The 18158-nt window shown below is 38.2% G+C and overlaps 1 protein-coding gene across 1 annotated transcript; it reads right to left on the reverse strand.

Annotated features, from left to right (window-relative positions):
• Window positions 1-401: 401 nt before the first annotated feature.
• Window positions 402-13541, reverse strand: LOC134743570 (arylsulfatase B-like). Its single transcript, XM_063677090.1, has 7 exons — window positions 13351-13541; window positions 8701-8860; window positions 6144-6370; window positions 2648-2753; window positions 2060-2212; window positions 792-1460; window positions 402-699 (listed from the first exon to the last, which is right to left on the reverse strand). The coding sequence occupies exons 1-7, from the start codon at window positions 13465-13467 to the stop codon at window positions 491-493; spliced, it is 1641 nt and encodes a 546-aa protein (XP_063533160.1). The 5' UTR covers window positions 13468-13541; the 3' UTR covers window positions 402-490.
• Between the last annotated feature and the right edge of the window lie 4617 nt (window positions 13542-18158).

The raw sequence follows: 18158 nt of genomic DNA on the forward strand, positions 1-18158 counted from the left end.
CAGCAGGCGGTTTTTCGCGGTGGAATTTTTACTGCGTCCGTGTCACCGCCACCATTGCTGCGAGACGGGCATACCGTGGAGGGTTTAGTCGGCATTTGGCCCCTTGGCCACGAGTCCGACATATCCGTCCTAGTTCCCCGGCTAGGCGGAATGCCGTAATGCATTACCCCACGTTAAAAGAAAGGGTCAATGAAGTCTAAATAAATATTTTTTTTAAATTAAAATTTATATAAAAAATATAAATTTTTGTACTGAATATGATTGTTCCGCACACTGGTGGAATCCCGCCTTAATAGATACATGTATTTTAACACTAATGATTAACATTATACCTGCAAGTAACAACAAACGCATCACAAAAATTCAAACAAACCGTTTCTACATAAAATTTTATTCGATGCCTCACATGTGTCGTAATAACTAGGTTACTATTGATCCTCATACACATGCACATAAGTAGTTAGACCACCTGCAATAATTGTGACGTGATTTATTTAATATGATCTGCCCAAGTCGACCAGGCATAGTTAAACTGGCTCGGATGAGACTTAGGGTCTCGCACCAAGGGCATCCTAGGTATTGTTCTATTCTTCTCAGTTTCCAATTTTTGAAGCAGTTGCTGCACGATGTCTGGATATAGTTTTGAAATGTCCTTCGTTTCGCAAGGATCTTCAATGACATTGTAGAGACAGACGGTTCCTAAAAGTAATAGAAAGAAAATCGAATATGAATATGGTAATTTTAGTTCAATACCAAATACTTAAACTTATACATAATAAATATATACCTACCATTTTCAGGGTAACATAATGACACATCTCGTTCATCGCTCCTTTTTAAGCAATCGACTATATGCCTTTTCTTTATTTCATCATCTGCCATATTTACTTCTAGACCATTACTCTGAAGAACCGAATACACAGTGCTGTTTTTCACAGCATCGACGTATGATGGGGGGCTTCCAATAATTCCCCTAAGATCGTGGCCCTGATAATTACTGTATTCTTTTATCACACTCCCTGTAATTAATTTGTACTCTCCCGATATAATCATATAGAAACCTTGGAAGTCATCGATTTCAACTATTTCGTTACGCTTGGATGGCGCATTTGTAATAATGTTGTCCCATTGATTAAACCCGTCTATACCTGGCGGAGGGTTGGCACCCACCGCGTGGAGCAAAGTCGGGAGCCAGTCCGAAATATGCATATACCCATTCCAAGCCCGGCTCACGGGATTTAAGTTTGCCTTCCACAAAAATCCGGCTACCCTCACGGCGCCTTCGAATGGAGACATTTTAATCCCTCTCAACGGCCAATTAGATCCATAATTTAGGGAGAGCCCCGACGTCATGCCACCGTTGTCCGATGTGAACACTATGATAGTGTTGTTCAATATCCCTTTATCGGAAAGTGATTTTACTATATCGCCCACGCTGTCATCTAGTTTTTTAACCATGGCTGGAACAAAACATTATCTATCACTATCAGTACATTTAGATACACTTTGATCTAAATATAACGAACCTAGTTTAGGTACTAAATAGATTACTTTTTTTCGATAGTTCGACACGCATACATCTAGAACATTTAATTTTACTGTTTGCTTTACTGAGTATATAGTTTAATGGGTGTAGTCAATTCCTAAGCGCTACAATAAACTAACCGAGTATGCCCAAATATGTATTTCAACAGAAACATAATATTAAGCCTCCATTTTCTTAACTATCGAAATTAAGAGAAAAATATTTTAACTATAGTTTGACGCGCGCAGGGAATTACCTGATAATTTCTTAAAATGTAATAAGGGATAAGTTCGCCTTTGTATTGTTATGTGTGTTTTTTCCTATGTTTCTTTTTTGTACAATAAAGTGTTTTACTACTACTTAAAATCTGTTACTACTACTATTATTTCTATCGTGCCATTGAAATAATAGTAGATTTTGCATGATAGAGTCTGTGTGGAGTTAAAGAAATTTTAAGGTAAATATCATTCCGGGTTAATACCCCTGTTCACCCTGCCATCTTCAGCCCGGTTGACGGTACTGTTTTAAAGTCACCTGCTAGTATGCGCCGCTGCTGTGACTCGATGTGGCGCATGCGGCGCACCTCATCTGGCGGCGCCTGCAGGATGGCGCCATCATTGCCGCCATGGGGTGCGTTGTGTGCCACCATCAGGAACAGCGGCGACGACGGGTCGTGAGCTTCGATAACTGCAGCATACAATCGTTTTTAAGGGGTTACTCTCTGTAGTTATCATCCCAAATGGTGACGATAAACTTTATGCAAACTATTCCCACGCGTTACAACCGCGTTAATATTCAAAGGCTTCCTTAATTAGTGTAATGATATATTTAGGAAACTAATATACTACTAGAATATTTAAGCAGCAAAGAAATTTTATTTAATTGGAAAACATCTCTTAGCCCTTTGTTATATAGGAAAGAAACAACATAACTTATGATATGATCTTTCTAATTTTTTCCTTAAACGTCACGACGAGCGTCAAGGAGGCTTCAACTGTCATCATTTGTGTGCTTTAAAGGATTAATGAAGTAGCTCGCGTCGAAACAAAAACAATTCCACGTGTAACAAGATGTCCGTCCAACTTCTAATTACTCCGACCGAGCTACGTAATCTAAGCTTACTTGATGTAGCCTCCCGGCTGTACAGGTCGGTGACATAGCCCGTGGAGTCCCACGCGGGAGTCTCGTTCCTGTACAAGTCGTAGCCGGACACGGTCCCAGAGCTCCACTGAAACATCAATCAACAAGACACTTCTACGTAACGATTCTTCTTTATTATCAGGCGGGTGAGGCGGGAATGTTTTACACTAGCAAAAAAATAGGTAGAATCTGAAATACAGGAACTATTTTGCACATTTGGAGCTTACTACCTATTTATAGATTGGTAAATATTTTATAATAAACAAAGTATGTTTATTATCTTTGTGATATTTTGGAGTTGCGTGGGAATTGTTTTAGATTAAGCCGGAATAATAGATACATCTGTAATATACCTACTTGAACAAAGTTGTTACAGTATTTACTTTTTATTTATTTATTAAAATGTGGCTTTCCCCTCTTGTAGATTCAGGAAGGATTTTGCCAATGACGACGTATTTTGATTTGGTAATAGGAATTGTGCAAATGCTCATAGAGCGCAACGTTGTTCGGTAGTTATATTATGAGCTCTTGTAAAGCGATAGCAGGGGCCGTTTATCAAAAGCTTGTAGCTTGTAATACAAGTGGAAGTCCCTTTTTGACAGCTTTTGTTAGAAAGGGACTTCCACTTGTATTACTAGCTACAAGCTTTTGATAAACGGGCCCCAGGACTATACAAGGGCCACGTGGAGTTACTTGGCGTTGACGCCAGAACGGTGGATAAACTCGTATCTAGATTAATTCTTCATTATCCGCACACTTCCTCATTATTTTACTGCATAATATAATAGGCTATCAGTATTACACTTTAAATAACGTTAATGAGCCAAAACAAAAAAAAATATCACGACTCGATATCACCAAGCTAGCGGTCGACAAGCAACTCCCAGTGTTTACTTGTAGGTTAGATTAGAAGACAGAGGCCTATTCGGATATTTATGACGTGTTATGGGTATGATCTGTCAGCTGTCAACAGTAACATTTCTTTAACCCTTAACCAGGTAGTGATCTAATAGCTACCACGTAGAAATTTTTTTTAACGAGCAGAGAAAAGACAACGACAAAAAATGTAAGTCATAATTTATCACAGTTATGGATTTTTGGTAAAATATACGCTCTAAAAGTTTGTGTTTCATATATAACCTCTGCTCGTTTGGGGCACGTATAGTGATGAGCCGTGGGAAGTCACGTTTTGTTGCAAATATTGCAATACTGTGTATTTATTTAAAAATGCTACGAAATTTGCCTGCCATTTAGGCAAATGTGCCAAAACACCATGTGACGTTCAGTGTTACTTTAAAAACCGTGAAAAAAATAAGTATTTTTAGATTTTATATTGTTATATTAAAGTTAGTTTCATTTTTATACACTGTGATTAGTAAGTAGGTCAAATATGATGATTTTATAACGATTTTTTTTAATTTAAGAAAAAAATGTTCCTAGAAAAATATTTAGTCAATTTACTGTGATTTTTAGGGTTCCGTACCCAAAGGGTAAAAACGGAACCCTATTACTAAGACTCCGCTGTCCGTCTGTCCGTCCGTCTGTCCGTCTGTCTGTCTGTCACCAGGCTGTATCATATGAACCGTGATAGCTAGACAGTTGAAATTTTCACAGATGATGTATTTCTGTTGCCGCTATAACAACAAATACTAAAAACAGAATAATATAAATATTTAAATGGGGCTCCCATACAACAAACGTGATTTTTTTGCTGTTTTTTTCCGTAATGGTACGAAACCCTTCGTGTGCGAGTCCGACTCGCACTTGACCGGTTTTAATTAAACTGTGATGATTTTCTAAAATTTCTTTTTATTTTCAATTTTTCCAACAACTATGGGCATACTCCCGGGAACATTGGGAATGCTCCCAGGAAATATTGGGAATATTCCCGGAAACATTGGGAATTTAGTTCCCTGTGTGAGTTACACTGTCTAATTTCTCAGTTAATAGTTAAATGGATAACGTTTTGATAGAATCCCCTATAACACAATATGTAAACATTATCAATTTCAAAATTCCCTAATGTTCCCTTACCTACCTAGGGATTATTCCCGGGAACGACACATCACTAGGCACGTACAAGTGGTCTATGTGTGGCCACTGCCCTGCTGGGAGTTTACATGATTGAAATGTAGGTATAGAATATTAGGTAAGGATTCAAATAACATGTAATAAAGATCTTGTGGCTTAGCGGTACCATATATGGAGAGTCATGCAATATTACTCTCCGCCATATTAGGTTAGGAATGTAGGTATATGTAACATGATATATTATTGTAAGAAGAGACATGCAATATGACTCTCCACCATATTAGGTTAGGAATGTAGACCACACACGGAGTCATGTAAGATGACCCTCCGCCATAAAAGGTCAAGCTATTGGACACCTGCCACGTACAGGCCTCCCCCCACCTAACCACATTTATATATATACCAGTTTTAATCAATAAATAGTACAGTTTATACTCGACAGTCTTGTGTTTTACTTCTGTCTTGGGTCCCATCCTTACAGATATTTAAGGGTAAGATTATTACTATTAATGAATCTTTCTAGTACAATATTCACCATTTTAAACAGGTATTTATTTTATAGTAACATTTTCAGACCTTATTTTGCTGTTTACTAATGTAAACCAGCAATATGCTGAGATGAGGCCATTTCGTGGCACTTTAATCTTATTTTATTTTTATTTTTTTATGTTTGTGCTTACGAATAAAATTTTATTCTATTCTATTCTAAACACGAATAAATGGCACTATTTTCTTATTTACATTGTGGTTTTATTATTTCATCGATTATAATATAGGTATATGTAAAGACACGTCTTTAACGTCTTTTGCCTAGAACCCTTAAAACTACTCTGTATGGCTAGCAGTGCAGTGGCTGTATATGTACCACCACCACCACCATATACCACCGTCCGTAACAGGCAGTTGGCATATAAAAACCAGGGTTTTTTTTATTGAAATAATGATTTAAAAAAACAAGAAATTAGTTTTCTTTTAACGTTATTATCTACCGGAATCAGTAACCAGAAGTAAAAAATTCGTCAGGCCTGTTTAAGGGTTAATCAGAAAGTTCACGGTCACCGCAAATGTCAGCAGATAGTTAGATCACATAACCTTTTCATAGCAAGATTATAAAATTCGAATCGCCCTCATAATATCGACTAAATATCATGTCTCTTCAGGTTGTTTTAAGGGTCGGTTTAGAAATTCAGTTTTCAATGCGATATTTCTTTTACCCATTATAGGTACTATGTAGTTGATATTACCTATCGCTAAAAATATCATCATTTCAGGTAATACAAGAATTATTGTTATTATATTCCTAGGTCCGTTCCAGTTTTCATCGCGTGGCCATTAACAAATGTTTACAAACTCATCAAATTTAAAACCAGTCTTACAAGGGTTGAAGTAGGTACCTACTTTAGTTTCGTCAATAATGAAGTAAAGGTTACTTAAATGGAATAGTTACCGACTCCTCAATCGTGTACTCATAGTAATCAATATATCCGCCTCGGTGCCCGAAGTGTGTGTCGAAGCCACGCGCCGTGGGCAGAGCCGCCGACCGAGACAAACCCACATGCCACTTTCCCACCAAATGCGCCGAATAACCCAACTCCTTCAGATATTGTGGTAAAATCTTCTCGTTTAGCGATAGAAATCTGTCCTCACTCTGCAGGAGAGGATAACCTTGCATGCCTGTAATGTAGGTACAAACGACATAATAAGGAAAATCTGAACAAAAAATTTAAAGTATTACGCAATAACGTTGTTTCTTATGAATACTTAATACCGAAATAATTGACACTGAATTGGAGGTAAGTATTTCATCGTGGAGCCTGAATAATGTTTTTAATTTTTAATTTATGAGCCCGCGGCTTTCTCGAACGGTCTAGATCGCTTGTACGCGCCATTTGAATTATTTTAAGAAAATAAACGTTTTTATGGTCTGGCAAGTCAACTTTGTCAGTAGAAAAAGTTGTGAAAGTCAAAAACTTTATTCGTTCGTTCATTTTACTGACAAAAAGTTAGCTTGCCAGAATTATATAAATATTGCATACACTTTTTTATTCGGGAAATTCTTAATAAAATAAACCAATTTTATTTAAATTATAGCTTTTTTCTTATAACTATAAGGTACTGCAGCGTCGAGACGATGGAACAAAAATAAAGGTTTGTTTTTATCTGGGAAAAAAACAAAGGTGCGTTGTGTTATTTCTAGCAACTTAATATGTTTAGTATCAAGACATAGATATTACACATATTTGCGTTTGCATGACTGCAAATATTTGCATACTGGTAATTAATACTGGCATGACCTGGACGGAGAGGACATATATACCTGACCAAAAATAAGCATTTTAGACTAGCCAATGTCAAGGCGTAGTGTTTATGTGATGTGATTTACCTTCATCCTTTATCAATAGAATTTTAGTTATTAATAAGAATGAATCTTAATTAGCTGAGTCATTATCACAGCGAACTAACAATAGTCTTAAGTGCCATTGAATTGACGTTACAGGCACTTAGGTCCTTTATCTCTATTGCCACCATTTTAAACATTGAAATATATAGGAAACGACCAAAAAAATATATCTAACTACCAAACCGGCTCACATAATTTCACGAAGATCGATACAGAAATGCGACCCGCAGAGGAGAACATCCGGACATTCGGAAACAGAGACCTTCGCTAACTAACACTGTGTGCCTATTTTTCACAAAACCTGAGTTCCATTATTAGGTACTGCCAGGGTTCAGCGTCAGCTTTATCTTGGGTAATGCTCTCATAAGACAAGTGCTCATCAAGACGTGCCGGATGATCAAAACAGCGTGTGCCTATATTGCACCACACCTGTGTTCCACTAGGTACTGCCAGGGTTCCGCCTCAGCTCTATGTTGGGTACTGCTCTCCAAAGTGCTCATTAAGACCAGTGGGATGGCCAAAACAGCGTGTACCTATGTTGCACCAAACCTGAGTTTCACTATGTACCGCCAGGGTTCAGCATCAGCTCTACCTTGGGTACCGCCAGGGGTTTAGCCAGGGTTCACGGTTTCCAGTTCGGGGTTTTGACAAAAACGAGGCCAATCTATATGTATCTACCTACTTACAATCAAAAAACGATTTTTTTAAATCGATCCCGAAATGATGGAGTTATTGAGTAACAAAAATAAAATAAAAACTTCAAATCAAAAAATCTATTCATGATTCTAGCCGCGGGCTAACTAGTTCCTAAGGGGTTAGGGGGCGCTTCTACGAGTAAGGTGGAGTGTGAGCGTAGGGAGGTTTTGGATAGGGATAGTAGGCCCAGGCTAGTGCGTCACTCGACCATTGCTGAGGATGACATCTTACCTAAACGGAAGTTAGTGCCGGTTCATCAAGGGGGTCTTAAATTCACGGGGGGAAATAAGATGAGTGTGGACGCCTTCTTGGAACGAGTTGGTGAATTGAAAGAGGCTAGAAATGCAACTGATTTAGACCTATGGCGTTACGCGATTGATTTTTTTGAAAGGGATGCATTAGTCTGGTTCAGGGCCAATAAAGAGTACGCGAGTAGTTGGGATGAGATGGTCATTCTCCTGAAACGTGCATTCCAGAGACCGTATTATCAGGAAGAGGTATTAGCGGAGATAAGGGCCAGGACGCAAGACAGTAATGAATGCTTATATATAACATAACGTTATGTGTATATCGAAATTCTATCACACAACCGAAATATACCGGTTCGATACCAGTATTTTTCCATACCGGTATAACCCTGGCTGCCGTCCAGCATCAACGCATGGAGCAAAATAGCATGTTGTCTGTAACGGTTCTATACGAAGTAATAATAGTGCAATGGATAAAAGAGATAAATTTGACTATCAAATATTTTAAATAGGTAAATAGTCTATTTATTGTAAAATTCGATGAATTTCGGCATACCCGTAAGAAATTTTTATCCCGGATTGTCTTCCCTAAGGAGGTGCTATAAAAAGTTTTCGGGACATACAATTTCGTTTATAGTTTATTTATGATTATGACCCACCCAAAGTATAGGCATGTTTTCCAGAAAGCAGCGCCGATCGCGATGGCGTGCACAGACAGTGCGAGTAGAAGCGCTGGAGCGCCACGCCCGAGCGCGCCAGCAGGTCGATGTTCGGCGTGCGCACCTGCTCCGAGCCGTGGAAGCTCACGTCGTCCCAGCCCTGCATCATGGTACAATAATATACTGCACCTGGTCACTACAATGCAGACTTCATACACACTGCATTACGAAGCGTTTACAAAGAGTGCGAGGTCACCACACACATAGGTGAAATTTTAAGTAAAATGCTAATCCGTAAGTAAACAGAACTGTTGAGTTGCTTTTTGCACTGGCTTACATGGCAGTTAGCCCATGTTCATCCCTAGAAACTAGAAGATATTTAAAATATACTTATTAGTACAGGAGTACCTACGGGAGCGCCTATGTGTGGTGAGGCCCTGAGGCCCTACCGCGAAACATGAAAATCTAAGTTTCTTTATCGCTCTAATATGCAAGAGCGATAGAGAGGGAAGTAACGAAATTTAGTTTTTCGCGTTTTTAACCTCTAATAGGTCATGAAATAAAACTATGAAAACGGATTATATCGCGTATATTGAATTTATAATACATCCCGACGTTTCGAACTCTTTACAGCGTTCGTGGTCAACGGGTGACTGAGGAAAAATTACAAAATGCAAAAATACCCACATACTAAAATAATGAACAATCATAGACTACAAACTTTAAGGCTGGTTGTACATGCAAAATCGGTTCATAAGGCTAGTTATACACTATAATTATTTTTCAAGTAAAGATATATATATATACGCGATAAAAAACTATGCCGGCTCCAACCCTACACCACGGACCCGAGAAGATTTAATTCCCTCCTAAATTGTAGGAGGGTATCCCAATATGGGACCGGCAACAAACTCGGCGGGACACATCTTTTCAAAACATCAGAATGTCCAGCATCATCCAACACTACGGTCTCACAGTCTATGTCTCGCTTGCTCCTTTATCAGGTGGACTACAGGATCCCAAGCTGGTGGTAGAGAAAAGCCATCTTCCCTATTAAAGTTTGGATATTTCTTAATCTCAATGGCCTCGCGCAGCATTCTGGGTATGTAACGCTTCTCCTTGGCAAGAACCAGAGGCTTATCAAACTTGATTGAGTGATTGGCTTTATCCATGACATGCTCACAGACAGCAGACCTAGGTCGACGGTGCTTGACATCAGCTATGTGTTCCTTCACCCGAGTGGAAATGCTCCGTTTCGTCTGCCCGACATATGATAGGCCACACTCACAGTCCAGCCTGTACACTCCTGCAGTCTGTAGAGGGGTATTGCATTTTACAGGCCTCAGAAATTGTGACATCTTCTTCATTGGCTTGAAATATGTTTTTATAGAAGCACGCTTCAAGATGTGGCTGATCCTGTCCGTGACCCCCCTGACAAAAGGCAGAATGGCAGGCTTGCGCTCAACTGTGGGGATCTTAATGTGGGACCTCTGGTTGACCCGCGGTATCCTGAGCTCGTTTGCCTGGAGCGCGCGCCTGGCATGCTGGAGCTCCGCGGCCAGATGCTGGTCATCACATATCCTCTGGGCTCTCTGAAACAAAGATTTGCCTACTGTAACAAGTTGACTGGGATGGTGATGCGATTTGCCATTTAAGTACCTATCAGTATGAGTAGGTTTCCTATACACAGTGCGACCTAGGGTGTTATCAGGATTTCTTTTTACCAATACATCTAAGAAGGGGAGAGAACAGTCTTTTTCCAACTCCATAGTAAATTTTATTTTGCTATGGATGGAATTTAGGTGATCCAAGAAGGTTGAAACACTACTTTTTGGAAGTATAGTAAAAGTGTCATCTACGTATCTTTTAAATATCTTCGGTCGCACAGGAGCCAATGAGAGTGCCCTCTCCTCGAAGTCCTCCATAAAGATGTCAGCGACTACTGGAGACACCGGAGACCCCCTGGCCACGCCGTCGACTTGAAGGTAGAATTCACCATTCCATAGCAAGTAGCCAGATGTAAGGCAATGTTCCAACAGCTTAGCATATTCCTCTAACATGTTCTGCTCACATAACCTCTTCTTGACAATTTCAATGCAGTCTTGTACCGGTAGGCTTGTAAATAGCGACTGGACGTCAAAACTGACCATGATCTCATCATCAGTCAATGTTACATGTCAATCAATGTGTGTGTGTCCAGTCGCTATTTACAAGCCTACCGGTACAAGACTGCATTGAAATTGTCAAGAAGAGGTTATGTGAGCAGAACATGTTAGAGGAATATGCTAAGCTGTTGGAACATTGCCTTACATCTGGCTACTTGCTATGGAATGGTGAATTCTACCTTCAAGTCGACGGCGTGGCCATGGGGTCTCCGGTGTCTCCAGTAGTCGCTGACATCTTTATGGAGGACTTCGAGGAGAGGGCACTCTCATTGGCTCCTGTGCGACCGAAGATATTTAAAAGATACGTAGATGACACTTTTACTATACTTCCAAAAAGTAGTGTTTCAACCTTCTTGGATCACCTAAATTCCATCCATAGCAAAATAAAATTTACTATGGAGTTGGAAAAAGACTGTTCTCTCCCCTTCTTAGATGTATTGGTAAAAAGAAATCCTGATAACACCCTAGGTCGCACTGTATATAGGAAACCTACTCATACTGATAGGTACTTAAATGGCAAATCGCATCACCATCCCAGTCAACTTGTTACAGTAGGCAAATCTTTGTTTCAGAGAGCCCAGAGGATATGTGATGACCAGCATCTGGCCGCGGAGCTCCAGCATGCCAGGCGCGCGCTCCAGGCAAACGAGCTCAGGATACCGCGGGTCAACCAGAGGTCCCACATTAAGATCCCCACAGTTGAGCGCAAGCCTGCCATTCTGCCTTTTGTCAGGGGGGTCACGGACAGGATCAGCCACATCTTGAAGCGTGCTTCTATAAAAACATATTTCAAGCCAATGAAGAAGATGTCACAATTTCTGAGGCCTGTAAAATGCAATACCCCTCTACAGACTGCAGGAGTGTACAGGCTGGACTGTGAGTGTGGCCTATCATATGTCGGGCAGACGAAACGGAGCATTTCCACTCGGGTGAAGGAACACATAGCTGATGTCAAGCACCGTCGACCTAGGTCTGCTGTCTGTGAGCATGTCATGGATAAAGCCAATCACTCAATCAAGTTTGATAAGCCTCTGGTTCTTGCCAAGGAGAAGCGTTACATACCCAGAATGCTGCGCGAGGCCATTGAGATTAAGAAATATCCAAACTTTAATAGGGAAGATGGCTTTTCTCTACCACCAGCTTGGGATCCTGTAGTCCACCTGATAAAGGAGCAAGCGAGACATAGACTGTGAGACCGTAGTGTTGGATGATGCTGGACATTCTGATGTTTTGAAAAGATGTGTCCCGCCGAGTTTGTTGCCGGTCCCATATTGGGATACCCTCCTACAATTTAGGAGGGAATTAAATCTTCTCGGGTCCGTGGTGTAGGGTTGGAGCCGGCATAGTTTTTTATCGCGTATATATATATATCTTTACTTGAAAAATAATTATAGTGTATAACTAGCCTTATGAACCGATTTTGCATGTACAACCAGCCTTAAAGTTTGTAGTCTATGATTGTTCATTATTTTAGTATGTGGGTATTTTTGCATTTTGTAATTTTTCCTCAGTCACCCGTTGACCACGAACGCTGTAAAGAGTTCGAAACGTCGGGATGTATTATAAATTCAATATACGCGATATAATCCGTTTTCATAGTTTTATTTCATGAGTAACTATCGCGGTAACCGAAGACAATATTCTCTAATAGGTCAGTTAAGTAGGTGCGCTAGATCGTAGGTGCCATAAAAGAAAGGTACTTACCCTCGTCGACACATTGCAATATTAAACTTTATAAAAGTAGGTACTACCTATAATCGAATCAGGAATATACATTTTCGACAATATAAAAAATAAATAGCAATGTGACAGAAATCACAGGAAAGACAGAATCGCACCACAAGCGTTCCTTTTTACCTGTATGGTGGAAAGAGAAACTATCTAACCGTTCTGTCGTTGTGTCGTGGATTATATGGGAACCAATTAGAGATGGGCCGAATATGGACTTTGCCAAATATCGAACCGAATATTCGGTTGCGCTAAAACTGCCTAACGTGCTTTTCGACCCTTCCCCTCTGGATCGGCCGGGAATGTTTGTGCCTAACCGCGAGGAGCACCCGCGCCAGCTAGCGGACGCCCTTAAAAGAATTTGTTTATTCGGTAAATATTCGGCAGTTCGAACCGAACTATTCGGCCGATTACGAACATTGTAAAATATATCGAAAACCGAGTAATTACCGAATATTCGGCTCATCTCTAGAACCAATACATTCAACGACTCTTCTCTTTCCGCACAGACTTATTTAAAATGTAAAAATAGCTGAACTACAGTTTTTACACATTAAATACCTACTTATACTGAAAGCATCGACACTAAACAAATTTTAAATGTAAATACTTTTAAAATTTTATGGTTAATCTTTTCTTAGAAATAGGCAATAAAGATCTATTAGTTACAAAAAGTTTCACAAATATAAAAGAAATACTTATGATGTTTTGAACTAGGTAGTTTTTATTACAAAATAACCAGCAATTATTTACTTACCAGGTCATCTGCAAGTATATAAACTATATTCGGCTTCACATTACTTTGACCTCTTACCCCGAGAGTCATCACAATTATTAAAATCACTGCACACCACGTTTGCAAACACTCTGCCATTACTTTTAATTTATATTTTAAATAAATAGTATATTATTATTTCTACATAAATCTTAATCATTCTCGCGCATGAGACGAGGCCTGTGCCCAGCAGTGGGACGTATATAGGCTGAAATATTATTATTTCTACGTAGAATAAACCTAGCTACATTACCGCAGAGCAGAAGACTGAGAGAGACCGACTGAGTGGCCAATTCAAATGTACATTTTGACATCAAAAAGATGTCACTTAGTTATCAGTCGCCTGTCATTCGCCAGTCCGTCACGCTCGCGCCAATACTAAGTATAAGTACGGGCGAAATGCACGCGTGAATGATAAGTATAACTAATTTACATAATTTAAATGTATAAAAATATACGTTCGAATTGGCCCCCCAAATTGCTTATCGTATGTGCAGTACTAGATCTTATTTAAAGAGAACAAGATAAACAATTGCATGACTTTTCAACTGCGATATACCGTCCGTGTATTAGTCATACTTGTTATGGCCATTTTTTGCCCGGATGCTGCACTTCATGATAAAAGCAAGCCGCTTTGCACAGTGCTAGTAGGAACCAAACTGAGTGATTTGACCCGCAGCAGCGCAAGTTTCACCCGTTAGGAACAGAGATGGCGCCACTTCTTTAAAAAATATTTCAAAAAATTCTACAAGCTAAACCAATGAACCGATTTAAATGTTTAATATCTCAAATGAAAGCTCATTATATACATTACTTTAAAAAAATACTCAAAAAATATATACTGATTACTTTCGACAAAAAACGGCATCTTAAGTTTTTTTTTTACTCGATTGATAGTTTTTACTTGGTTTCTCAAAAAAAATGTATGGAACATTAATAGCTTAATGCATGTATATAATACTGAATAAATAACAAGCATTATAAAAAAAAACCCGACACCGATACCTCTCATACTTCACGAAATATAAAAGTTTGAATGTGAGTGTAAATTTCTTCAAAATATATTTCAAAAAATTCTACAAGCTTAACTATTTGACCGATTTCAATGTTTAATATCTCAAATAAAAGCTCATTATATACATTACTTACAAAAAATACTCAAAAAACATATACTGAACCCTTTTGGCGAAAAACGGCATCTTAAGTTTTTTTTCTTACTCAATTGATAGTTTTTACTTGATTTCTTTAAAAAAAATTATGGAACATGAATAGTTAATTAAATATATATATAGTACTGAGTATATAAAAGTATTACAAAAAACCCGAAACCGATACCTTTCATTCTTCACGAAATATTTTTATTATTTAAGTTCAATTATGCACGTTCTTACAAATAAATCCTTTAAAAGAAATGTCCAACCGCAGTAAGTGCACTGATTTTAATATGAAATGTGTCATGTGAAAAGAAAACACCCAATTTATTTTAATAAATAAAAAATAAATAAATAAAAACTGAATAAAGTTTTTTCCTGGTGCTGAATTACAAAAAAATATAACAAATCTAAAATTAGGAATTATTTTTATTTAAAGTGACTACATTTGTAAACAAAAAACTTAAATGTCCTCTTCGGGTTTACCGGTAGATGTAAAACTGAAAAAGAAAAGTCGTTTTGAAGTACTCGTACCATTCCAATACTACAAAATCACTGATCATACATGAACTGGTTGCTGTAGATTACTTTTGAATTATTTTTGTGCCAAGTTGATAACCATTAAACCTATAATTTTGTACCAGACCTATAATTAGTGGTCAGCATGCAAAATAACCCTGGATTGAAAATTACATTAACTTACTTTTGATTTGTACAGCCACATTTGCATGATTTACACTGGGCTGTGCATGGTAACCTGACGCGACGACACTCACAACGCATAGTTTCGCAGCCAGATTTGCAGCCACAATGGTCCAAGAGGCTTAATTGCGACCAAATCGCTGTAACTGCCGACCATTCCGTTCATTTGAAGAAATTTACACTCACATTCAAACTTTTATATTAGGTATCGGTGTCAGGTTTTTTATAATACTTGTTATTTATTCAGTAATATATATATGCATTAAGCTAATCATGTTCCTTACATTTTTTTTTGAGAAACCAAGTAAAAACTATCAATCCAGTAAAAAAAAAACAACTTAAGGTGCCGTTTTTTGTCGAAAGTAATCAGTATATATTTTTTGAGTATTTTTTTAAAGTACTGTATATAATGATCTTTCATTTGAGATATTCAACATTTAAATCGGTTCATTGGTTTAGCTTGTAGAATTTTTTGAAATATTTTTTAAAGAAGTGGCGCCATCTCTGTTCCTAAGGGGTGAAACTGCCGCTGCTGCGGGTCAATTCGCTCAGTTTGGTCCCTACTATAACTGTACAAAGCGGCTTGCTTTAATCATGAAGTGCAGCATTTTGTTCATAACAAGTATGACTATATCAAATGTGGAGATCATGAATCTAGTATAACTGGATCGGTCATGAGGGGTGGGGGAAAATGACCGAACAGGATAGTCTTATGTATCTTTCAGTAGGAGTAGCAGAGAAAGCGCTGTTATTGTTTGTCCTTGTCATAGTTTCACTTTTCCACCGCTGCCACAACCGAGGTTGTGGCAAACAAATAAGTACGTGACATGTCATGTTTGTTTGTTGCTTGTTTAATTATCGTTGTTTTGTATGAAATTGTGCTTTCTCTTATGAAATATAGTGATGGTTAGCGTTTTGAATGCTTGAACTTTGATAAAATACTGGTGAATTGTTCTGTAATCGGCTGTAATAGCCGCTCTGAGCAAAAATATGAGATCATAACCTTTCACACGTAAGTACGGTATTTTACACCTTCCTCTTAACGCAATATGTGAGAATAACATCGTAAAATTACGTTACACTCAAAGCAATGTAGAATCAAACGATTTCAATAAAAATATCACAATTATTTACGCAAATTAACAAAACATTATTTGTAAAATTATCCGCCCAAATTACGTAGGTAGGTAGGAGTCTGAGGTCAGCCATTTTTAAACTTCTTCTTAATTTAGCTGCATAACAATCATGTTAGGGATACCAGATGAAAATATCATAATTTTATGGGTAATTTTGACCTCGAAGTTTTTTCGTACATCTAATTCCAAAAAATAAATAAACAAATGTTGTGAAGATTAAATGTGGTGTACATTAATTGGTGTGATTGCGATTAGTGATTTCTTTAAATTAAAACCCATAATACATTTTATTTTACGTTTTATTTACTAAACATGTTTAGTTTTGTACCACCTGCGCGAATTATAGGAGGTATTTCATTGTTTATACGCCTAAAAAGAACGGCCCATTGACATTTTATTTAACAATTTTTTAATACCGTCAAACAAGCTAACTTTGCCTCCAGGGTAATCGCCCCAACGTGATATCAAATATTGGGGTAATTTTTACCAATATGGTATCCCCACGTTTATGACGTCATCTATGTCTATCCCTTACGGGCGCACGCGTATAGCTGGTCTATGTAATGCTAGGTCTATGGTGGAGATAATGTCCGGTCGGTGTAGTGATATTAGAGTTTCGAATAGGTAGCTTTAAACGAGTATGCATAATATCATTCACATGTTAATTTGCACTTCAGATTAGAATTAATATGTATAAATTATCCAAACACTTATTTAGTGTTGATTTGTTTTATTACCTACTACTTAATAAATTACTTACAAAACCTAAATGTTCTAAATGTCCTAGATACCTAGTAACTTATATTGACCGGGATATTGATTAGTGACTAGATACATTTTTTATTGTTTTTGAGCTTCCGATATTTCGACGCAGTTACATGCATCTTGTTCACGGGTAAACTGAAAATAGCGGGTGGGTGTAACTATATTGTTAAAACTACTCGTATTACTGTTTGTTTATACTCGTAAGTAAATCAAACCAGTTTTAATCATAGGTAAATACTGTAAGTAAAGAAGAGACGCCTGGCACGTGGAACTTGCCTGTTCCTGTCTCTGTCGCACGCTCATAATTATATTGCTGAAGGCCTATATACCGCGAACCACGTTCGACGTGTTGCCTCCCTGTCACACAGATATCGTTTTGGTGGATTTCGCAACTCGGCAACATGTCGAGTCCAACTTATTTTTTTTTGTTTTTGTGTGATACGTGAACTTTTAAATGTCTTTCTTGGAAATAGGTGTATGTTACTTCTAATATATTTAATTATGTAAAATAGGTATTGTGATGTGAGTGTCATTATGTTGCTATTTATGAAGAGTTGTCTAGCGGGGGTTCCATGTGGGGCATATGATATAATGCGTACTGCACGTTTTTGTAAAATGAATACGCGCTGCCATTCCGCTGCGGTGCCTCAGAATTATAGACCATAGCACTGCACATCACCGTATAAAACAGCGAGAAGTAGCTAGCCCTTAGCTGCTGGTGAGGCAAGATACGCGCTAACCTGCTCAGTGCGAAACAGGCACCAGACAATTTGCCACACACCACATGCATCAATATGCGCATTCCATTTCAAGGCCGCGTCCATATCAAAGCGATAACATATTTAAACTTGAATGCTAATAAATATAAATTTCGATATCGTATCGGAAATATTACGAGTACCGTTATCTATCTTAGAGAGTATCTAAGAGCATCTAGAGGTGGTTTAACGGCATATAATATGTACCTATTATTCATGTCTGCTAAATTGGCAGATAGTCGTATCTCCAATAGTACCTATAGTACTGTACACTGTTA

This window comes from Cydia strobilella, chromosome 8 (assembly GCF_947568885.1).
Source record: "Cydia strobilella chromosome 8, ilCydStro3.1, whole genome shotgun sequence".
NCBI lineage: Eukaryota > Metazoa > Arthropoda > Insecta > Lepidoptera > Tortricidae > Cydia > Cydia strobilella.